Raw genomic sequence first — 24,659 nt, 5'->3', positions numbered from 1 at the left:
AGCGGTACCTGCTCATTAAATTAAGATTATTTATAGCAAATTTAGAGATGGGAAGATGTCAGCTGTAAATAAAAATAATCTTACTTTTCAGTCACATAGCATTCTTCCATGTCCCTGGGTTGAAACACTCTTGAAATTGGTTATTAGATTTACAAATGTCATTAATCCTTCACTAGTAGACACGATTGCCTTTTATTGCTTTGTCATGAACAATGAACATGAACAGGTTAAACTCTTTTCTGTCTTCTCATTAAAGTGGGGAGGAAAGACATCTGGCCACTAAAAATCTAGCAGGTTAATTTCATCAAAAATAGTTTCAAATTTTAATTAACTTGTTACTGTGATGAACTGGTGGTTTAGAACAAAGTGTTTTGCTTTAGAAGTATTCTCCTTGGAAGGTGTCAAAAATTACAGAGATAAGTGCGATGCTTAACACTAAATGCATTAAAAGATATTAAATATTTGAAAAAACAGTGTTGTTATAGAACAAAATATAACTGGACTAGGACTTCAGTATGGTATTTGCTTTCTGTCAACTCATGCATATTTGTAAATATTACAGCTTTTTAGTAGGAGCCGGTTTAGTGAAAGTATCTTGCAGTTGTGTACAGATTTTTGTTTCAGCTTTGACAAGTCTGCAAGGGAAGTGTTTGAGATGAATGTAGTGGTTCTTTTTTTATCAAGATTGTGTAGATGCAGAATTGGAAAGTGACTGGATGAATTGTAGTAGTGATATTCTGAAAACATCCAAACCATCTCTGTAGAGAAATGTAAGTTTGTGAGTATTGTTTTCACTCAGTCATAGGTAATACTTTATTGCATGTGGTGTTATGTTACAGGTTGCTGTTGAGGTCTTTGGCCTAGTACAACAGTTACTTCCTTCTGTGGCAGTTCTGAATCAGAAATATGCCCCTCCAGCTTTTAACCCAAATCAGTCTACAGACAGCACCACTGGAAACCAACCGGAGCAAGGGCTTTCAGCTTGTACTACCTCCAATCACTATGCTGTTGTAGAAAGTGAGCATCCCTATAAACCTGCCTGTGTTACGCACTATAAGGTAAGCACCATTTCTAAGTGCATACGCAGTTTCTTCAAAGCTTTTGACACAGGGCTTTCGTTTCGTTAACATTTACTGTCTGAAAAATTGTTGCCATGGGTGATAATTCATATTGTCTAATATAGGAGACATTTTCCTATCTTATTACTGTAGTGCTTTCTGGACAAAACTCTGTTTGTCCAGTAAGTATAGTGGAAGCTATAGTGGAAACTAGTGTGGTTTTAACCCCAGTTATCTACTGTATATACAGTTATCTGCTGTAAGTCCTAAATTTGCTCTGTCATAGATTTTCCTACTGTCACGCGCAGTTTCTCTGCTCGAACTGTCTTGATTGTAGAAGTTGGAAGTCTTTATCCATACATTTTCTATTCAGATCTCAGACTTTCTTACCTAATGCTAAAGCAATGTTTTGTAAAGATACCAAATGCCAATTTTAGTCAAATTAATATGCATTATAGTAAAGATGTCCCTATGGTGGCTGTCACTGTCTGACAATTTAAATTCTTCATTAATTACTTCCACTTGGGGCATTATTTAACATTGCAGAAGTCTCTGAAGTCCTCTTTAAATGGGTTAAATCACTCTGCATGGGATTCATTCTGCCTTACATGCATGACTATTACAATAAAACTACATTTTCCTCTATGTCAATAAAGGGTGTTTTTTCTAGTTCAGTAAAGGGCTGAGGTATAAATTACATGCCTGAGAGATAAATCCCATGTTTCAGTTCTTGAAATAGTGAGTTCTGCAGTTGCATTGATTCCATGACTGTAAATACAGAGGCTGCAAACCTGGAATTGAGTAAGAGCTGGAGGAGGTCATTAATTATTATTCTACTATTCTGCTTGCTTGTCCTGTGAGGCAGCAAGACATCCACTGCAGAAAATGTAGTTGTTATATGATCTTCCTGATGCAATGATGCTAATTGTTGTTCTAAACGTTTATGGAGCTCATCTGAAGACTTAAACTTAGTTGCTACTGCATTTGATTTTCTGTAGCTATATGCTGTCATACTGCAGGCCATGTTCACAAGTGTGATTCAGCTGCTGTGTACTTTTCTAGGATTGCCCAAAAGAAATATTGAATATGTTTTTTGAAGTTTACATTTAAAAAGGTATTTGAGAGCTACATGTTTATAGTAGTTTGTGGTTGTTTTGTTTAATGATCCTGTGCAGAGTTCTTAAAAACAATCATGAATAGTATCATAAGTGCAAATACTTAATCTGAACAGAAGTTATAATACATGATTGTAATTCAGTAAGGCATTTCAGGTATATCTGAATTTCAAAGAATAAATCAGGTTAATGTTAATCAAAAGCATGTCAAAACAACTGTACAGAATTACATAACTGAATCACTTTCATAGTCTAAAGAGTTAAAACTAAATCGAAATGAAAAAATGTAAAAAACAACCACCCCCCAAGCCCACTTATCCTCTCCCCCTGGCCCCAAAACTTGTACATAATTAGGCTACTGTTTTGTTGTAGGTGACTTTTCCTGAATGTGTCAGGTGGATAACAATAGAGTTTGACATTCAGTGTGGCACTGCTCAATCAGAGGATGTTCTTCGTTTACTAATTCCTGTCAGAATTGCACAGAGTCTGGGATTTGGACCAAAGCATGCTTCTGTTCACGAAAACCTTAATTCATGGATAGAACTGAAAAAATTCTCTGGATCTTCAGGATGGCCCACCATGGTATTAGTATTGCCAGGTAATAAATAGATACTGCAGTAATTTCTAGTCATTTGATATTAGGTTTCTTGTTTCAAGTGGTGATCTGTGTGTTATTCATGGTTTTACTTTACATTTAAAGCCTGGGTTTCATATATGGTCATGTAGAAAAAACATCAAAAAGAGGAGAAATATTAGTATCTTTATAATGTATTTTATGTATCCTTTTACTTCCTATAAGGAAATGAAGCTCTTTTTTCTCTGGAGACTGCATCAGACTATGTGAAGGATGAAAAGGCTTGTTTTTATGGTTTCAAATGTTATGCAATTGGATATGAATTTAGTCCAGGATCTGATGAGGTAAGGAAAAAGTGAAATGGCTAAAATTGCTGCACCTATTAATTGTTTTCTGTAAGGCCAGGGTTTTTTAGTGAAAATATTTGCATTTCCACTTCTGACTAAATAACATTAGCAAAATACTTTTAAATTAATTTCATACTATTTGTTTGGAATTCTTTGAATATTGTTGGAGTGGCTTTTTGTATGGTTTGGATTTTTTAATAACTCTGACAGTCTGCAAATACGTACCATGATTTTTGTCTAGTATGTCAATGGGATATTAAATTTCCTAAAATTCTGACCTAGTTTTCCATCAGAAATCCAAAGGATTGGGCGTTTCAGATATACAGTGATTAGTGTTCTGCTGTCACTGCCAATTATGGGATGAAACTTACATTATTTTTCCAGTGTTCACCCATACCAGAACTTTCAGACTCCCTGGAAATGCTGTGCTCAGTTAGGCTACCTGAGATTTTGCACAGCGGTCACCTCATCTTGCCTTTAAGGTTGAATCACTTCTACCACTGTTTCCTTGCTGCAAAGGGAAGATAAAATTTCTTCATGTCCTTGAGCCAATGCTTTATTTTGTCTTTTTAAGCGATTACTGAAAATAGTTAATGTGCTTTATAATAATTCCAGAAAAATGGCCCTTCCCTGATCTTGGGAGTCTTTGGGCCTATTGCTTCATGTGAACTTCACAAGGTTTGCATCTTGCTTTACACCAAAACCTTCCAGAAGATTTACCTGATCTTATTCCTGGATTCTGCTCAAGCTAAATAATGTCTTCAGGTTTTCAGAACATGAGATTGTTTGGAATTCCAAACATGCCAGATAAGAAAACATACCATAAGATTATTAGCTATGATAGTCTCATTGGCTTGCTGCAAATCAGGTTTATAAATCCTATAGATAATCTAACTAGTTTGTGTTTGAGTAATAATAATGATTTTTGCTTAAGCAGAAAAAAAGATGCAGATTTGTATATGTCATGAATTTTTTAGAAGCAGTGGCAAACAAAGCTGCTGGCATGCTTTTAACACTCCATGCTGAAACTTGCTAGCCAATGTTAACTGTATCATCTAAGGAAAAGTTGCAAATAGTTGTTTTCAAGCATACATTTTTATAGACTGAACACTCTAATTTAAATTCTAGGAATAGAAAATCAAGTTTTTCAGTGTTTAAGCTACCATGCATCTCAGGACTAAAGCATCTATAAGTAACTTTAAGTAACTGGACACACAATGTAAGTTTCTCCTTCTTTTGGGAACTTTGTGATTACAATTTTCTGAAGTGTTACCAGTGGTAGAAAAAGAATCCTATGTTCTGGTGACCACTGTTTTCTCTAGCTTAAAGTAACAAAGTATCAGTCAGACCTAACTCAAGTCAGTGGGATTAATTTTTGCACCATCTGATTCTTTCTCCTCCTAAAGGACAAGCTTCTGGTACCATTACATAACTATGGTACATCGAATGACATTTCATTGTTAGGGAAGTCTTTGCAAAAACTGACATGTCATTGAGTGTGAGCAAGTGCATCAAAGGAATCGGCTGTAGTTGAACTATTAATTTAAACCTAGGATTTTTGCAAAAATTGTAGATTTATGCTTTGATAAATGAAAAGGAAGACTTTTTGCTGGTCAATATTGAATCTACAAATATATATGCAAAATCTGCCTTTTGCATAAAGGGTGTTCACATAAGCAGAGACCTTGCAGTGAGTGGATCGACGTTTCAGATCTTCACTTGCTTTCTATTTCATAACCTGCTGTTTTGAGTCCTAAAGATGCAGTTTATCAAGGATTTAGTCTAAAATGCATTTTGGAGATTTTTTTGGTCTGCTTGGGAGTCTGGAGAATACAAGGCAAGTCTAGGGTTACTGATTTTGAAGACTCTTTCCAAAAGGATTTTTTAATCTACTTTTTATATTGCTGCTTTCTCTAAGTCTGCAAGAAGATCCATCAGATGGAGGTTTCCATCTCCCCTGCTAGTTTTTGGTGGTGGGTCGGTGGGGGTTTTTTCTTCCATGAGAGGTATTTGTCAGAGGTGTACTGAATCACTCATGCATTTCTTTAAAATTTAAAATTGGTGTTAGTGTCAATATCTTTTTTTGTGAGCAGTTAAAGAGTTTGTGCCTGCATGTAACTGAGACAAGTTGAAGGGAAACTATCAGATACATTTCTTTATGTTTTAAAAAGTAGCAGCAGCCTTCTTAGCCGTACTAGTCTCCCCCCATTCCTTGCATCCAACCTCCTTCCCTCCATGTATTTGAAACCCATGTGCATGGTCTGTTCTTTTTTTTTTGCGAACAAGGTTGAAAGGTACTGATTGAGAAGCTCTCATGTTTTCAGTGACAAGTCGGGGGGGAGGCAGGGAGTCTTCTCATTCCCTAGAACAGCAGTGTCAATGGGAAGAAATGTTCCCAGTGCAAACAGAAGGGAAAAACTGCCAAGGGCGTCTCCCACGATCTATAATGGAGAAAGGGAAATAATGGAATCTTTTTCCCATCCTTGCCTTTCAACTAGAGAAGGGGAAGAGGAAAAAAGTTATGAACAGTACTACCTTTAAGCAAGGTGGCAAGGTGAGCTTCTGTGGAATGTATATATGTACAACGTAGAAGATGCATTGCTTTGCAATCTGTATATGTATTGGTAAGGTGTTATTTTGGGGTTTGTTTTGTTGGGTTTTTTTTATTAGGAAGTTTCCTTTCTTTTTAACATTACAGACAAAAGACAATTATCTTCTTCAGATGTTTTTACTAGGCTACCAGAAGCATGGTAACCCATTTATTAATACTCTTACCTAGTTGAAATTGTTCCAGAATTTTTGGTACGCTAGCCCATGTCACAGCAAAACATGACAGTAGATGTATGGCAAGAAGCGTTTCACAGAAACTTGAAATGGAACATAAAATTAGTATCTTTTAGAATAAAGCAGTGTCAGGGAAAAATACTCATTGTCCTATTTTCTGAGACACTATTTTTGTTTCTAAATTGGTTTCAATTTTAAGGGTATTATTCAGCTGGAGAAAGAACTGGCAAATTTAGGAGGATCATGTGCAGCAGCTTTGATGAAGAAAGATCTAGCTCTTCCTATTGGTAAGTCCTACTCAAAGAACATACTTTGTTATTTCATCATTTGAGGTTTTCTGAATTAATACTATCTTTAAATCTTAATGTTACTCTTAGAGATAATCACACCAAACTGATTCTTAAAACTGAATTAATCAAACAAGATAATAAAGTAGTGAAGTTTTCTGCCTACACTGTTCCCTTCATGTGTGTATGGGGGGAGGGAAATGTGGTCATTTAAATCTGAATGAACTCACCCCATCCACAGGTAGTGTATCAGTGTATGAGCTATGTCCTACAGTTTCCTCGTGGTACTTCACAAATGTGCAGGTATCTTATTTGTGTTTCTCTTTCACTGTTTCTTCTCCCTGCACTCCACACCTTTCTGAATGAAAAATACCTGCAGCTTTGAATTGCGAAATGTAAAATTAGTTGTTCAAAATTGAAAATGACTATTACGTATGTAGACCTTATACCCTAAAATATCTACTGTAGGGTTTGGGGTTTTTTACAATTGCAAAAATAGCTACATACTTTTAGAGCAGATGAAGTACATAAAAGTTTACAGTAACCCAAATGCAATTTAAAATGTTGCAATTTATAATGTAAGGAAAACTATGAGTTTATGAAAATCAATGGATATGGAGATTGAATTAGAACTTCTAATGATGCAACCATGTTCTGTGTAATAGAATTTCTCCTAATTAACATTAGTGTATAGGAAAAACAGACTTATAATATATAATAGGATATCTTTTTGATCATTTTAATTTAGGAGCAAAAATGAGAGCTCAAATATTGTTAATGAGACTGGAAATGTGTATTAATGAGCAGGAGGGCATTGAATAGTGTGCAGTTATAACCACAAAACCTAATTTGGAATTTTTAACCTGGTATTTTGCTTGAGTATTAGATGTTCAAATTTCTTACTTTGTTTTAAATAGGCACCTCAATTGCACTGGTAGATCTCACTTCTCTCTCAAAAGTACAGGCAATTCTATAGTTTAAATAGTGCCCTCTTATCCTTCAAACAGCCTCATTAAATCCTTAGTTGTATTGACTTCCCTAGCACTCATTTATCCTGTTGTTGTCCTATGCAAAAAAAAAAAAAAAAAGCTAACATTGAAAGCTTCTAACTTAATTTCCTAGGTTTTCTAATATTTTCTACTTCTCCATAATTTTTTTTTTGTTTTGTTCTGATTTTGAATGTCTAAACAAGAAGGGAGAGTAGGTGGTACATAGACCAGCTTTAAATGCTTTCAGAGAGAAGCAATTTGAAATAAAACATGCTTTTATGATACGTATGCAGTCTCAGCCACCTATAAAAGTGGTTGTCTATGATCTGCAAGAGAGGAGGGATAAGTGCATTGCCTGTAAAGAGGCCTCCTGATTACTGATGTAATTGCAATTTAATCAGCTCACTCTTTACCTAACACCAACTTAAGGACTTTAGCCAAGTCTGTTAGTGTTGCTGACAATATTACAATGCAAATTACACACGGTTGTATTATTTCTCTACAAGATCACTGTACCCTGTGATAAACAAAATAAACAAAACTGATGAAGTATACGCAGCAGTGGTAGTAACTTGTGAATGGAAACTACTGTGCAACCTTTTTAAGATGTTTTCAGTTGTCTGTAATTTTGCTCTAAGTGTTTTGCTTGGTGTCTCAGAAAAACACTATGGCAGAAAAAGAGGTTAAAATGGGATTTTCTAGAGCAACATTTAAATGTCTTAGTATTAGACTGGTAGTTTTTTTCTTTTTCTGTGTTCTAAATTATGTATCTTCTACCTTTGGCTGCAAGTGAAATAGTGTTTTTAAAAATACTGTATTAGTGCCATTGCTCACCGGCAGAGCAGTGTTGTATTTGTGGAATGAAGTGTCCTTTAAGAAAAACCTATATAATCATATAAAAGACTGTCTTGTAATGCATACATACAGGAAAGCCCTTTTTGTTAGACTTCCCATACTTTATAATTTCTACAATTTTACCTCTGTTTTGTGTGTGGATGTATAGGCTAAACGAAGTAACCTAAAAGGCTTACTCCACAAAGTAATTAGCAACTTAACTTAAAATTCCTGAACTTTGGGATTTAGAAGTTAGGCATCTATATCTAAGGTAGTAGCTCTGACCTTCTATTAGACTTAATTTAGATATCTTCAGAGGATGGTTCATGTCATCCTTAGATGAAGATGTAAGAAAAATTAAACTAATCACCCAAAGGAGGAGCCTGTTTCTCCTTCATTTATTTTAAAGGTATCTTTCAAGCCTGTATCTATACCTAAGTCTGAGCTTATTTCATGCTTCGCTGCCCAAAACTAGGTAAAGTAATCCTGTTCCATTTCCCGGAAACTAAGTGTTCTTAAAACCTGGTAATATTAATGAAGACAATAAGAAACTTCATGAACTTTCTCTCAGTGAAAATAGGATGATTGAACTGACTTGAAATCAGTTTTTACTGGTATCCTTGTAGGACCTTTCTATCTTCAGCTTTATTTGCATGATTTATCTTGATGTATTGACTTTAAGGAGGTTGTCCTTCACAAAGACGTACTTGGCTTTTTAGTAATTGCTGTAAGTGGCTATATTCTGTATACAAGTAACCAAATACCTGTCAAGTATTCCTCTAGAACCATTAGGGAAAAAAGTGTTTTGAAAGAACATTAAGAAGGTCTAGCATCCTCGCTCTAGAGGAAGATGAACCAGACAGTGATTCCTTCCTGTATTAGGAAAACTTTATCTTTGAGATACATGCAAATACTATTTGAGTTCCCGTGTTCAAAAGGTCACAATTCCTCCTTGCCAGTTCTCCAAGACTTTAAGATACTTCCTCCCAAGAGAGAGATCTGGTCTGTGACAAGGACTAACTTATACAGCAATGTGGAATTGATTGATGTTTTTAACATTGTTACTTACTTGTTTGATTTGATAGAAGTTATTTCTGAGAGCAGATTTTTTATATATCTTTATTTCTTTGGATTTTAAAAATGCCTTAGGACTTCATTCTTCTCACTTCTCTTTCTCTCTTCTGACTAGTAGAATTGCCTGACATGTTTTTGAGAGAAGGTAGAAATATGGTAACCTTACCTGTTTTACTTTTCTGTTAAAAGACTGTGTTTGGCAATTCTGGTCACCCTGGAAATCAGACTTTTTTGAGTTGTATTTGTAAGAAAGAAATATTGTGTAATAGAATGTATTCAAGTTTTATGTTTTAGGGGGAATGGTAATTTGCAAAATTGTGCAGAGTTTATCAGGTTTTTGAATACTGGTACTAGGGTAGTAAGCTCTTGAAAGGGAGCAGCTGGTGCATACTCACAAGTACTGCTTCCCAGAAACCATCTTGACCTCCTAAAATGTTTTTCTGAAAATACCTAGTCACATCCAAAGATTTGCCATACATACTGTCTTGGAGATAAGAAAAGTACCAAATTTTGTTTTGTGTAATGGATATTGTGTATTTGCTTGTGCACTGAACTACACTATACTGCATGTTTACTACGTTACTTGAGAATACTAATCTTTCAACTGCTGGTTAAACAATATTACACATCATTTTGTAATTTTGTAATATACAAAGCTTCACTAAACAGAATTGAATTTCACATTCTATAATATGTAGATAAATGTCAATACTATTGTTATGAGAAATATATGATTATATTTTTACAGCAGGTAATGAATTTGAAGAAGATCTTGAGATACTTGAAGAGGCTGCCTTACAGGTATACTGTGGCTTTTTATCCATATCAGCGTACTTAAGCACATAATTGCATTTCAACTTTTTGACTGCTACAGAAGAAAATCACATGTAAGGTTTTTATAGTAGAAGGGAATCCGGCTTGTTATAAAACAGTTTAAGAAAGTATTGTGGAAGTTTAGTATTTATATTATATCTTCTAATAATAAATCTTATTAAAAATGCATAAAATATCACATAGAAGGTTAGATGACCAAGTATAATTCAAAATATCTGTTTGGCTTAAGTTGTACTATTCAGCAAATTTTAAAAGTTACCAAAATTAATCCTTCACATGTCTTTGTAATTGCAGAAATAAAATAATCTTTTCAGTTGAGCACTAACATTTATCAAGTCCTAAATAATATGATTGCAGTTGTTCTGGTTTGATGGTGCTATGTTGTTTGTTGTGATGGTAGCTAACGGTGGTCAGTAAGTCCCTATTTATAGCCCCTAGCTGATGATGAACAGTGGAAAAATTTTCAATGTTCTTTCTCTTTCCTAATTATCTTAAGGGCAACTGTTTTGAAATTCAGTTGTCACAGTACTTGCTGAAAAAACTCATCAGTGCTACAGTATGACACCAATGCATAGGTCTTAGGTGACAGAACAGTAAACAGAAACCGTCTAGGAGGAATCAGATGTTCCTTGGAAGAAATATTTTTTCAGCAATCTGTTCTTGGACCCACTGTGTTCTAATTCAAAATGTGAGCTAGGAGTGTGCATGCAAGTTATGGATTCCCCTTTGCTTTTAGTCCTGTCTCTTCAGTGGTTTATGCATCTTTCCATCTTCCTTCCTTGCAAAGAAGGGATTTCTTTTACTTTGTCTCACCCCAAAAATATCTTTCTTAAGAGATCTGCCTTTCTACAAGTTGTACCTCTAGCCTTTTATTTTCTTTTGGAACATGCTCATTGATCACATTTTCAGAATGGATTTTCAGATTTTTCAGTTTTTCAGAATTTTAAGAATGCATTTTCTTTCTTCTCCTGTCAGCAGTTTAGAATACTCTAACATGAAAGTCCATGTTACCTTATTCTTTCCTCCAGAAATTCTCCCTCAACTCAAGCTCATTTAATTTCTTTTGACATACATTGTTGTTTTATAGACTGAGCTGACTTTTTCTTAAACTTTAATCAAAGTAAAGTTTATCCAGTTTTTATTCCATTTATTCTCCTCCATGAATGGTTTTCAGTACCCAAACTGCCTATACCAATTGTGTCATATCATGGGAAAGTGTCTGCATGTAAGATACTGAAAAGCACTTTTATGTCTCCAACCTTTCACCTCAACCTCTGCCAAAAAAAAAAGGTCTGCAAATCTCACTCCGGCATTCTTGGGAAAGGCTTGGCACTATCTCACTCACCAACCATTTTGGAAGCTCTCGAAGGAAATCTTCCACTGCAGGTACAGAGCAATGAGCAGTCATTTCTGGAGGATTTCATTGCTTGTGTACCAGGATCCAGTGGTGGACGACTTGCAAGGTAAAAGTTTGTATGCTGCATGAATAAACCCATTACTTCATAGTTTAATGTCTAAGTTTTGAGGCAAAGTAGAAAATGTTTAGTTATCTGCTAAACTTTAACACCTGTGCGCTGTTGCTTGTCTATACAAATAGCTATAGATCTTTAATAGTTATATCAAATATTAGTTAAATAAAATTACTTGGCCGTATTGTTTCTGTTAATATATTAGTTCAAAGTATTGTGTATTATAGAGCTTCTGCACCCTTTCTTATCTGGAAGTCATGTTTATACAGAGTAAGGATTTATATTTGGGGGGCTATAAAAGATATTAATGGTAGGGTTTTTTCTTTTTTGTAGGTGGCTTCAGCCAGATTCATATGCTGATCCTCAAAAAACTTCATTGATTTTGAATAAGGATGACATTCGGTGTGGCTGGCCAACTGTTATTACAGTACAAACAAAAGACCAGTATGGGGATGTTGTTCATGTTCCTAATATGAAGGTAATTATTTGAATCTTGGTTGTTCCTATAATTCGTTGTGTCATCTCTTAGTATTTGTTTTAAATGTTCCACAGAATACTCTTTTATTGGACAGAAAGTGGCATTCATAAGTTCAATGTAGTCACACTTTCTTACCTATAAATCCACAAAATTATCAGAATCTGTATTACGCAAACACCATTTCATGCAGTTTATATTTTTTCTGTAATGAGCTACACATGCATAGTTCTGGAAATAACCAGTTGTAGGTGATGTTTGATAGTAATGATCTGTATGGTGACAGAATCCATTTTTTTTAACTTGTAAGCCAGGAAACAGTATAAATCATAGACTGAATAAATGTGATGGAAAAAAAGAATCAGAAGCACATTGATGGACCATTTTATAGTCACTTTATTTTAGACCAGAACAGCACTTCCCCCTTTTCTGTTTCTAATATCTGGAAGTTCTGTAGCTATTGAAATTAATAAAATAAGTGGCAAGGTCTGAGATTCTTGGGTTTTGCTTCAGCCTCTTCAGTTAATCACTGTTCATTTTTTTTAATGGTTCTTTTTTCAGTTGTTGAAGTACTGGAAAGGAAGTGTTTATGACAGCCTCAGGTAGAATTAGAAAATCTTTGCACACTTCAGAGAAAACCTATGTGATATGTGTAAAAGTTGGCTGCTTGAAGTGGCGAAGAACACAAACAAAACAAATTGAACACAAAATGGTTTTCATGTAGCTCTAATAAATCAGGTTATATCGATGTTTTAAATCCCACTGTTATTGTGGGGTAGTTGGTTTTGTTCAAACCCAAAAGTAGATGAAATACCTTTTACAGAGGCATGGTTCCTGCGATAAGAGCTCTCATATCTATTCTTTGTCTAGGATGTAATAATTGAAAGTTACCTTACAGTGAGCTGTAAACTCATTAATGAACAGTGAGTCTACAACAGTAACACAAGAATCAGCTTAGTCACAAACACAGCTTGAGTGACATTTATACATGTGGTTACTGACTTAAATCTGTGACAGAGGAAGTGGAAAAGTCTTGAAGGTAGTGATTTTATCTATCAATCAGGAAAAGGGTATGTCAAAATATCATCAAAATTACAAATTATGGCTGGATATTTTTTTCCACATATGTATTAAAGTAATAAATCTTGATTCAATTTAATCATTCTGTTGGATTCATTCAGTGTGCAATGCAGTGGTACAACTTCCATAAATTAAGTCAAATTTTGATAAAATGTTGTGTGAAATCTGCAATATTTAATGTACTTTATTGCAGATTTAGGATGAATAATGTATAAACTTATTTTCCAGATTGTCTGTTCTGCCTCAGAAAACTGTACTGCTGACTATATTGCCTGCATTGATGGAGATGTGGTACCTCTGGGGAAAAAAAAAAGTCAATTAAAATATGCATTAAAGAACACAGTATAAACGTAACAGTACTGATGTAGTAGGATGGCAGAGCCAGCCAGGATCCAATCTGGCCACCACTGATGCAGATCTAGCAAGCCCTGATGATTCACTCTGAAACCTGTGTGCTCATTTGGAAGGCTCTCTTCCTACTTCGTAGCATTTTCTGTTGTAGGAAAACTTAGCTAGGCATACCGGGCTATGTGCTGCTCCCCAGTGAGTGCTCTGGGACTGGCAGAGTCGACACTGGCCCTTGCTGATCATGTGCCAAGTCAGTTGGGTGCGTCTCTCCTGTACATTTACATTTTTCAGAGATGCAGTGCTTGGCTTTCCAAATTGTTGCTAAGTGTAGACACAGGTTTTTGCTACAGCTGGATTCATAGTAAGCACTCTAAGCACTTTGTCACTGTACCTTACCACATCTAAAAGATTATGTGTGTGTGTGTGTGTTTTCTCTCTCTAAATCATCTTATGTTTCCCATGTCTTATTGTAGGTAGAAGTCAAAGCTATTCCTGTTTCTCAGAAAAAAACATCTTTGCAACAAGAACAAGTTAAAAAGGTGCAACGAATACCAGGGAGTCCTGCAACAGCTGCTTCCCCTAGCAGTGATATGACCTTTGGAGGACTTCCTTCACCAAAGCTTGATTCTTCCTATGAGCCAATGATAGTAAAAGAAGCTCGATATATTGCAATTACAATGATGAAGGTAAATGACTGTCATTTAAGCAATATAACTATAAAATTCAGTATTCGAAGTGCTTAAAGTATGCAAAAGAGAAGGAAAAAACTGTATTTCATTTTGGTCAGTGTAAAACTAGATGCATCAAAAAGGCCAATTTCCTGAACTGTAAAGCAGTTACAGACTGGATTAGCATTTAAAAAGAAAAGTTCTGTTTCATTGTGATTACACTTATTAACAAACTAGTCCGAGTTACTCAGGAGAAATTAAAACAGCTATTGAAATGGTGGAGGGGAAGTCAAACCAATGTATCCGTATAGAGTTGGAGTGTTGCAGTGGATCTGTATTAAAACTGTAAGTGGTGAACATAGGAAAAAAATCTGAGCTCAGCATAATAGAAAGGTCACATAAATAATTCAAATTTTTGCAAAATTACAAAATCGCAAAAAAAGTTTGCAAAAAAAGCAAAAAAATGTAAATTGAGTTCAATTATGCAAATGATTCATAAATATTAAACACAATTTGTTGAAATTAGCCATTGTCAAATGGATCAGCTCAGAGACTTTGCCAGGAACAGTTTTTAAAAAGGTACAAATGGAAGAGTTAGTATTGAATAAGTGTATTTTAACACCTGCGATAAATTTACATGTAAGTCACATTGACTCAGTTAAGAGATGTGACATGATGAGTATAATTAGCAGTTGGACATCTTTACAAGACATGATTAATCAGGAATCAGAGAAGGATAATACTTAGTATAATCAGTATGGATTTATGGAGGGGAAAAATCAGCAAAGTAGCATCTTTTAGAGGGCACAAGTTGTTTTCTGCATAGCGCTACAGTTGCTATGTGTAAATAGTGCAACTGGCTACTAAATCATGTCTTAATGGATCAGTGAAAGGACTAAAAAATCAATATGGAGTACAACAAATGTTTTAAAAACTTGTTAAATCAAATGTCTGAAAAGATATTTGCATCAGGGAGTGTATATCAAGGAGACAAGTGTGTTTGGCTTGTTTGGGTTTTTTTATTTGGAGTACTGCAAAGATCACTTCTTGGCTTGATGCTACTTGGTAATTTTATCAGTGACTTGAGGTGGGGAAAAAAATACATTATTTATTCAATGTTGGAACCCAGATGGGATTTCTGATAGCCATTTTCCACAGGTACCTGCTGCTTCTTTTCCAGTACCAGGTGGCAAATCTGGTCCCACAACTGTTATGGTGGCACATCTAGCAATGTGTTAGATACTGTGGAGTAAATGATAGTGGAATGAGTGTAGGGTGTCTAGAAATTAATTTCTAGATCTGATGGACCCTTTGAGTGAGGAATGCTTGATGTTAGCTTGTTAACTTGTCGTCTTTTTTTAACTGAGTCAGGCTAAGATAAAATGAAAATAAAAGTATTTGGTTAAAGTTATCTTAGTAGATAATAGCAGTAGAAGTCTTGGTAAAGATAAAAGTAAAACAGTACAAGTACACACCAAGGTAAAATACAAAAAGTGTTTCTCTCTTCTTGTTGAAACATGCTTGACTTCCATATTTAACACCTTGCTGGGGAATCTTCCAGAAATTCCTTTTAGGTTAAGTCTTTTCTGTCCAACACCTTAACATTTTTTTGTTTTGTTCAGAAGAGAGCTGATATTTTGCTGCTTAAATTAAGGACTGTCTTGACATACTGGGAAATGCAAATATGTTGCCTGCTGTACTTGATTAGCTTATTAACAACTTTACTGATTCAAGAAAGTGTAAATAATTGTCTTCTACTTTCCTCCCCATGTTACTGAGTACACTCATTTCGGTGCAGAATGCCAATGTCCCCTGACTTTTTAATTTTATACCAGCCTGCATGTTATATCAGTACTCAATAGAAACATCCAAATATGATTAGAAACTCTAACTTCTTACTTCATGACAATAAATTATTACATGTTTGGGGGACTGATAGCCTAAACTCTCCTTGTATAGAGATCTGAAATGGCTGATCTGCATGTGTTTTCAAACATTCTTATCTACCTCTTCCCTGCCTGTTGTTTTTGATTTAACATGGGAATCTGATAACTTGGCAACCACTGCAGCCTAGAGATTCTTGCTGAGGGACTTTGTGCAGTTCTGGGACTACCATTATTTACTTATTATGGGGCTTTTCAGTGCAGTTGTTTCACAAGAAACTGTGAAAGTGAATCAGCTCTTTTTTGTAGTGAGAATCAGTGGAAATATCACCTCAGTATAGAGGGAATTTCTTCACTGTGAGTAGAAAGAGAGAGGATCCGAAATTCCATTGATAAACCCACTGGTCTGGTTTGCAGTTTTTGACCTGCAGCATGCTTGCTTTCTTATCTTCACATGGTCTTCAATGCACTACCTGTGTTCAATGGCTTTTTGTACAAGTGAGATTAGAAGACTTGACTGTGAACAAATGTTTTTGTTAGCAATAGGTATCTTTGTTACCTAAATAATGGTTATTTAAAGTGAAGATACTTTTTTCACGTATGTATTTATAATATAGCTGTGTTTCTGTGTTTTGGAATTTGTTTCTGGTTTCCTGATCCATACTTGTGGTGAGTGTAAAGTTAGATTAGTGTGATCTTTGAGAACATACCCTTGCTTTTATTTATTCTTGACCATAGTATAACTGATAACTGTTGATTTTATGTTTGTTGAATTTAACCTGTTTATAGGCATATGAAAATTATTCTTTTGAAGAACTACGCTTTGCTTCACCAACACCAAAGAGGTAAACATAAAAAATTACTTTTTAGTAGGGGCTTAAATTAACATGTCTTGTCACTTCTGCTTACACCCAGACTCACAAGCTTTGACTGCCAGGTAATCTTTGTCTAAGGGTAGAAACACAAAAATCATGTATTATTATATTTTTTTCTTAGATTTAGAGATTTTGCTCCTTAATTCTTAATTGTTCTAATGTTGATTCCTTATTTGTGTTATCTACTCTCTGAATGTGTTGTTTCATCATTTGCTATTAAATGTGGCATAGAGGGTTATATGTTGATAATAAATAATATGAGGTTAATACATTGGACAGGGAAAAACGGTATTTAGATGATCTGTTAGAAAAAAAGTAGAATAGTTTCAAACTGTTACAGGTTAATTCCAAGAAGACAGTAATTGTTTAATGATTTCCATTGTTTTGTTTATGCCTAGACCCAGTGAAAACATGTTGATCAGAGTCAATAATGATGGTACATACTGTGCAAACTGGACTCCAGGAGCTGTTGGTCTCTATACCATTCATGTTACTATAGATGGCATTGAAATAGGTACTCAATTTTCACTATACTTCAGCATAAATTTATATTCTATCCGTTTTGTATACCGATAAATGTATGTCTTGGTGCTTGCTCACAAGATTTATTATTACAGTTGACAGCAAAACGTAGCACCCAAGTTTTTGTTTAGAAGTGTTCTATCTAATTCCTTCTTCCTTCTGAAAAGGAAAAAAATACCACAGCTATTCTCTCATAGAAAAGGGATGTATGTGGCATATCATGTATTTATAATGTGGTTATATAACTGCCAGATTAATAGAGTATCTTACTTTACAGTCTCAATGTTCCAAGAGAAATGTCTTGTTTCAGCTGAGAATGACAGACATGTACACTTAAAGGAGAAAAATAAAAAACAACAACCAAAAACCAACACTGAAGAACCTAAGGAAAGGGGAAATTGTTTCTGACCATGTAGGAGTAAATAATGCCATTTCTTCTGTGGAAAATTGAGAAAGTGTGGTCTTGGTCTTAACTGAGACTCCACCTTAAGTCTCAATCATTTGTAGTAATTTTTAAATGCCTTAGGTTTCTTCCTTGCTGAAAATCTTTTAGTTCTCTTGTTAGGCCTAGGGACTACACTATGTGATACTATAGCATGCAGTGGAAAGATTGCCGCTCCAAAAAAAAGTTGGTATCTTGAATACTCTCTTGTTAGTCTTACTGGTGCTATGGTGAAGATGGATATTGAAGGCATTGTAGTTAGGCCCAGATCTGATAGGGTTTCCGTGAGTTCACCAGCACCAGCAATTCCTTTTTCCTAATGCTGCGCAGCAGCTTTTGTAAATACATACAGTGATACTCATAAATATGAATGCACATAATTCACATAGAATTGGAATGGGATATGTTAACTAGAGAAGATAAGATTTGTACGCTATCATTATTAATGTTTATCTTTGTTCCTCAAACAGGAACATTTTCCTTCATAGGAGTCTCCAGTGCACTCAATTGTATTTTTCCAGTCTGCTATTCCTGGAGACAAACTTTATACTGTAGTTTAAATCAGCTGTTGTTACACTTTTTCGTGTATTCTACCATCCTCAATTTGTGTAGTGTTAATTTTTAGAAATGCTAGAATACAGTTGTTAACCTTGGTTATTAAACAGGTGTGAGTATACTTCTATACCTATGCCATTTTTCTTCAGTGTAACTTCAGTCTTGGTTCAATCATAGTATCTTACTATCCCCTCTCAAGTTTTCATGTACTCATGCTTGACCCCATAGTTCTGTCAATTTTTCACTGCTTTAGTTAAGTCTCTTAAGGTAGCACTTAGTTTCTTCTCTGTCTCAAACTTCAGTGTTCTTGATACTTCTGGATTCCCTCCGTTACTTCCATGCTTGGTTAAAAGAATTACTGAAACTAACAGTTTTATTGCTAGGTCTGGCTGCTTCTTTTCAAGTTGTTGCTCTTCAAAGGATCACCTTCTACAATGAAACAACAAAAAAACCCTGGAAAGATCTACTGAGGCCATTAATTTGCAGTTTGGCTTTAACAGTGATTGCTGAGACAATTTCTTTTAAGATTATTACTCAAGGTTACTTAAGTTTGAACTGTTTCTTTACATTTATTTTTCTTCACAATCTGAGAATGTTACTGTGTTGAGATATTTTCCAGTACCTTCTGGTCTTACAACAATGTTGGTAATTAAAGATGCTGGCAGTTTACATTACTGGCCTTTTCTGGTTGTGCAACTTGGATTTTAAGGCGCTTATCTGTTTTTCACATTTTGCAATTAACATCTGCAGCAGTACAGCATGCATAAGCTATTGCTTCTCCAGAAGCTTTCACTTGCACCCTTCAAACATTAATCTCTTCTGTGTTTGCTAGTCCTTGAAACATACCCCTTAAGCCACTATTATGATACAAAATTCCTAATAGTGTTGTGTGCACGAGGTGTGACAGGTACCTAATAATAGTATGAAATTATAGACCTGTAAATTTCCACATATGAAGATACAGGTATTGAGAAAGTAATACTTTGCACCATGAAGCAACTGCAAGTGTTGTTTATGGCAGACAGATAAGCAAATGGTTATTTTGCCTACTCTGAATTGTAGCACAGATAAACTGTAATTCCTGTTTGACTGATATATCCTGTAATATTTTATTGTTTTTTTTAAAACTTAGTCTTGTTTGCTTACAGATGCTGGGCTAGAAGTGAAAGTAAAAGATCCTCCAAAAGGAATGATACCTCCAGGAACACAACTTATTAAACCAAAAGCAGAGCCTCAGCCAAACAAGGTTTGGAGAATGGGAGAAAAACCCCAACCATACAGTAATATTTGGGTGGGATTCTAGTGTTCTTTAATACGTACTTTATCATGTTATATTGGTGCAGGACTTAAGGATATTTGCAAATGTCTTTAGTGTGCTGAATGCAATGAAATTAATATATGGGGTAAAATGAAGGATGAAAGTCTGTTTCCTTTCAGTCTATCCATTAATAAAACAGTTAGAAGCTCTGCAGAAATGGCCTTAGTCTTGGCTTGTCACACAAACGTTGTGGGACTATTGTGAAAGCCACAGACTGCATTCTGCACTATTATTTCTTTTTCTTTGATATTGTACTATGAAATTAATTGTGCAAAGGTCTTCAAAAAGGTTATGGTGGTTTTTTTTGTGAAAAGGATCTTCTTCAGTCAATATAAAAACCAAAATTAGTTTATTAATATCTTCCTTAGAATATCATTATTTTATTTTTAAAAGTTATCCTTTCTGAAGCTTTTGACTTCCCCATTTCACCTTACCTTTCCACCCTGAAGGACTAAAGTAGATGCAAATAACAGAGCTTTCCTCTGAAAGCTGGTGTGGCAGTGATATAAGGAATATGCCCAGATGAAGGAATCATCTTCCACTTCCCCTTATATGCAAACGAAGGGATATTAAATGAGCCACTGAATATTTTTTTTCATGAAATAAACATGTATTAAAAGATGCAGAATTCTGAACTACTACAACGTTATCCTTTCCTGTCTTATTACAACTGCAAAGGTGGCTAAGAAATAGGTGGTTACAAAAATAATCAAGTGTTAGCCAGCTTCTTACCTATACAGTGTGTCCTGACCTAGTTGTTTTCCAACTTTCTGAATAATCTAGAGACAGTAACTTTATTGTGTAGTTTCCCAGTCTGTAAATGCATCCAGCGTCACTAACAAGATTCTTTTCCCTGCACCCACACTTCAAAATAGAAATAATAAATTAGCTTTCGTTTCCACACAATTTTTTATCTTTCATTGCGTAATATTTTTTTTGCCCTGAGAAATACTTCTAGGCTTTCTCCTTCCTCTTGGAAGGAAGACTTCCTGGTTACTTCATTATCTTAATTAAAATTCCCAATTCCTACTGGGTGAGATTCATCTCACAGAACTTAATTATCTCCATCCAAGCTGATCATCATACGTGTTGTTTGTTATCACTAAAGACATCTGATCTAAGACGAGATAAATTGCTGAATGAAAGTGATGTCTGTCTTTTTAGTTATTGCAGTGGAAATGGAGTTGACTGGTTCATATGTAACAGCTACATTTTTTTCATGGTTAAAAATACTATACAGAAGTTAGGCCTCTGGTGTTCTGAGGCATTGCCTAGTGTTTAATCATCTCCCTGGGGTGTTCTGTTTGCATGTCTTGTTTGTTGTTCCAATTTGTAGTCTCTTTGAAAGAGAAGACTTTCTGTCCTGTATATAGTGTCAGTAGAGCCTGCTGCAAAAATACACTACCTTTTATGGTAAATAATTTTGTCAGTCTTCTTTCTTCTGTGTTGTAACAAATCACACAACAAACCAGGTTAGAATAATTCTTTGTGTATGAACAGCAGTATTATAAATGATACAGAAAGGTAATTATTGCACTGTACTCCAAGCTTCTGAAGTCAAGAATGCAGATTAGATATGTGTCAGTCAGAGACAGTCCAATCTACCAAATCATGTTTCCCTGAGAAAAAGGGCTTAGCTGAGCTCTAGAAGCTTCTTCCTCTTCTTTGTCAGCCTGAAATTTCAGATAGTTATAACCAGAGGACACTAACACTGCATTCTCAGTGGTGATCTGTTCTCAGGTAGAATCACCAAATTATTTTCATCGAGGCAGTGAAACATTCCAGTTTAGTAGTCATACCTTACTTGAATCACAAGTTGAAAATGGATACTATATTATGATTTTATTATTGATGTCTTCATGCTCTGTTATTTGAAATCAAATGAAGATCTGGTTTTCCTGTCCATCCAAGTTGGTAAAGATTATCCCAGCGATCTGTATTTAGCCTGGAGTATATGACCCATAAGAACTGCTGCCTCCTCATTCATTGACTGTGAACCTTAGATTAACTAATTTGCAGGAAATTCCATTCTACATCCTATTGAGGGAAACATCATTTTTCAAGCTATGTAATGTAATTCAGGGTAGTTGGAACCAACTAGAAGAAAGCAGTCTGAATTTAGCTGAGTTGGAATGGGCAAGACTGGTGTCAGAATGATTGGTCACTAATATGTTTTGACTGTTTTGACTGTCCTCACATGACTGAACAAGTAGCTAGCATCAATTGCAAAAAAACTACCAAACCCAAAAACTCTGGGCAAGAGGTGGTGTTTTGCATCCCTTCATAGAATGTTAAGTCCCTTGTTAAGTTTGCTTTATCCTATGCAACACACCTGTCTGTGCTGCAAGGTGTACCACATTTTCAGATTAACTAAATAAGAAGACACAGCAACAAAGCTCTTAAAAACTGCTGTCCACTGTAAGGGACAAGTTCATCTTAATTGCTAAGCCTTTCTGCATTAGCCCCTTCTTTCAGTAAGAATCAGTTTGTGTGTACTCCATGGAAGAACTGACTATTGGGGTGTTACAGGACAGATACTGAACCATTGTGCCATAGAGAAATATTCCAAGTAAAGAGGGGCTAAGTCAGAAAGAAGACTCAGACAATTAAGTTTTTCATGATGGTCAGAAATGAGCATAAGAGAACTTCTAGTCTGTTTTTTGTTGTATTGTCTGTCAGTGGATCTGATCCCTGAACAGTTTGCAGTTACAGCTTGAACTTTCTTCAACTTAGTTAGCTCCTGCAAAGGGGAAAAATGCTCTTTCCAGGCCTGTGCATATCCAAATCTTGTGATTTTTGTGAGTTTTCTTCCTCTAAATTCAAGGTTTTTAAATCCAATTTCTAGCCAACCCATCATATGGTTTTCTAAAGTAACATTTTGGCATAACAATGCAGCGACCTTTAATTTGCACGGCTTTGTTTATAGGCTTGTCTCTGTTGAGAACGCTGTCAGCAGTGATTCAGCCTTACATTTTCATAAGGACCTTGGAAGTCTTAGTCTTGTCTGTTGAGAGAAATCTAAATCCTTGGAGTACAGGATTGTTAGTAAACAAAACCTTGCACAATTTGGAGTAAGCTATATTTGAAATTCTTCACATGCTTCTGGGTTGTTGTTGGGTTTTTTTTAATTAGCCTTAAATAAATACCATTTCTTAAAACAATTTCTTTAGGGGGGAAGAAATGAATTAATGCACTTAGTTGTTACCTTTCATTACCTTTTCCTGAGTTTACTTTTTCCATATCATTCTGTGCTTTATGTTAAGTTAAAGATTGAGTCCATACTTCAGTTGATAGGGTTTTTTTTGCTTTACATGTGGAGTTTGAAAATAAAGGTTTTATACCACATGCATAGAATACATGCACTTCTCAAAACCAGAGACCAAAAGGATGGCTTACATTTGTTTTTTATGGGACAGGTGCCTGATAAGGTCTTTGAATGGTGAAATAATGATAGTGAATAACAACTGTGAGATTTTGGGGACCGTAGTAAATCAAAATTGTAACAAGGAGCATCTGATCTTCCTGTGAAAAAGGGAGAAACTATTGAAATAGCTATTATTGAAAGATAAAATAAAGAAGTAGAAAGATCTGTTCTTTTTCTATTTTAAATGGCTATTTCAACTCTTTAGCTAAGGAAAATATCCAAATTTTGGCCAAAAAGTTGACTAAACAGTATCTTACAGTAGCACGAATGAGAACTGGTAATCCCAGGTTGATCAGTTACTGGAAATACTAAGTTTGAAAGGGCAAAAGCCTTGAAACTTGCAAGAATTAATAAAATGGGGAGTAGCAGGGCAGTTGAAAGACCTGGAAGCTTGTATTGAATATTGGATATTGTGTGGTACAACAGATCTTTCCAAGACTGAGTCAATGTACTTTTAGGTCTTTTTGAACGTTACGATTGGTTGTAGTAAAAAAACTTATACACAGCAGCCATGGGAAACTAGCAACAAACTGTAACTCTAAGACTGCCATCTCATCACTAGCATTTCAGAATCTGTTAAGCCTATTTCTTTTTACTCTTGAGAACTCTGTTCTGATTTTTTCTTCCTTACTGTCTTCCTTTGCTTCTCTTAGGTTCGCAAATTTGTGGCCAAGGACAGTGCAGGGCTTCGTATCCGTAGCCACCCTTCCCTTCAGAGTGAGCAAATAGGCATAGTGAAAGTCAATGGATCCATCACTTTCATTGACGAGGTAATTCATAAGACATTTCTGTTGAAAATTGGGCTAAGATGTAAAGTTAATTCATGCAAATAATGGGTTTTTTATGTTTAGATGTTGACATATACAGCTTAAGAACGTAAAAGTATAAATTGCAAAAATCTAAATATTTACTAATTTAGTTTTTCAAGCTGTCATTTCCTTTTAATTTGCTTAATTGAAAAACTGTGTAACAAACTTTTGAGACTGGTATGTGGAAACAAAATTCCTAGACTTCATCTCACAATAATATCTCTAAGGAATTAGCTGTTCATGACTTATTATTTCAACTCTACACAAAAATTCAGATGTAGGTGTAATTTTCATTACATCTTTCACTTACACTTCTTAAAGATCATTAGTGTGTTAGACTACTATGCACGTATAATTCTTACAATAAACTTCATATACAAGGAATATTTTTGCAATTTACTAAGTTATATCCGCAGTGTAAAAATGGAAAGTGGGGAATTTATGAAGCTTATGAAGGCTTGGCTTGCTTTCCTCTTTTTTTCTCAGAGCAACTCTTATTATTGCATGATCCAATTTAAATTTAATCTTCGTACCTTGCCTTCTAAAAAGATACGCCTCCCACTCCTTTGAAATTCTGATTTTGTTGATATTCCTCTTCACCTCTTCTTACATTCTATCAGCTTAGTGAAGATCATTACTTTCTTGCTACTATTGTCTGTTTGTCTGAAGTCTGTTAATCCTACCAAGGTATGGAACAGTTACAGGAGGGCATGGCTCGTTTTTGTTGCTTGTTTCCCATAGATCCACAATGATGATGGTGTTTGGCTGAGGCTGAATGATGAGACAATAAAGAAGTATGTTCCTAACATGAATGGTTACACTGAAGCCTGGTGTCTCTCTTTTAACCAACATCTTGGCAAGAGCCTTCTGGTACCTGTTGACGTAAGTAAAAGGT

General features: G+C 35.2%; 1 protein-coding gene across 20 annotated transcripts in view; it reads left to right on the top strand.

Moving 5' to 3' along the window:
* Window positions 1–24,659, top strand: part of MYCBP2 (MYC binding protein 2) — a 200,770-nt gene that overhangs the window by 111,853 nt on the left and 64,258 nt on the right. For 12 of the 20 annotated variants that reach the window (XM_037377066.1, XM_037377074.1, XM_037377065.1 and 9 more), the window contains 13 exons: window positions 840–1,058; window positions 2,546–2,771; window positions 2,973–3,091; window positions 6,078–6,165; window positions 9,811–9,863; window positions 11,187–11,359; window positions 11,699–11,843; window positions 13,742–13,954; window positions 16,609–16,664; window positions 17,093–17,208; window positions 19,362–19,459; window positions 23,609–23,725; window positions 24,506–24,646. In XM_037377066.1, the coding sequence (XP_037232963.1) occupies window positions 840–1,058; window positions 2,546–2,771; window positions 2,973–3,091; window positions 6,078–6,165; window positions 9,811–9,863; window positions 11,187–11,359; window positions 11,699–11,843; window positions 13,742–13,954; window positions 16,609–16,664; window positions 17,093–17,208; window positions 19,362–19,459; window positions 23,609–23,725; window positions 24,506–24,646 (1,764 nt within the window). The remainder of the gene's footprint in view (window positions 1–839; window positions 1,059–2,545; window positions 2,772–2,972; window positions 3,092–6,077; window positions 6,166–9,810; window positions 9,864–11,186; window positions 11,360–11,698; window positions 11,844–13,741; window positions 13,955–16,608; window positions 16,665–17,092; window positions 17,209–19,361; window positions 19,460–23,608; window positions 23,726–24,505; window positions 24,647–24,659) is intronic. The other 8 variants (XM_037377073.1, XM_037377077.1, XM_037377063.1 and 5 more) reach the window with 3 other exon arrangements.

This window comes from Falco rusticolus, chromosome 2 (assembly GCF_015220075.1).
Source record: "Falco rusticolus isolate bFalRus1 chromosome 2, bFalRus1.pri, whole genome shotgun sequence".
In the NCBI taxonomy this organism is placed as follows: Eukaryota; Metazoa; Chordata; class Aves; order Falconiformes; family Falconidae; genus Falco; species Falco rusticolus.
This window is presented reverse-complemented; position numbering and strand designations above follow the sequence as displayed.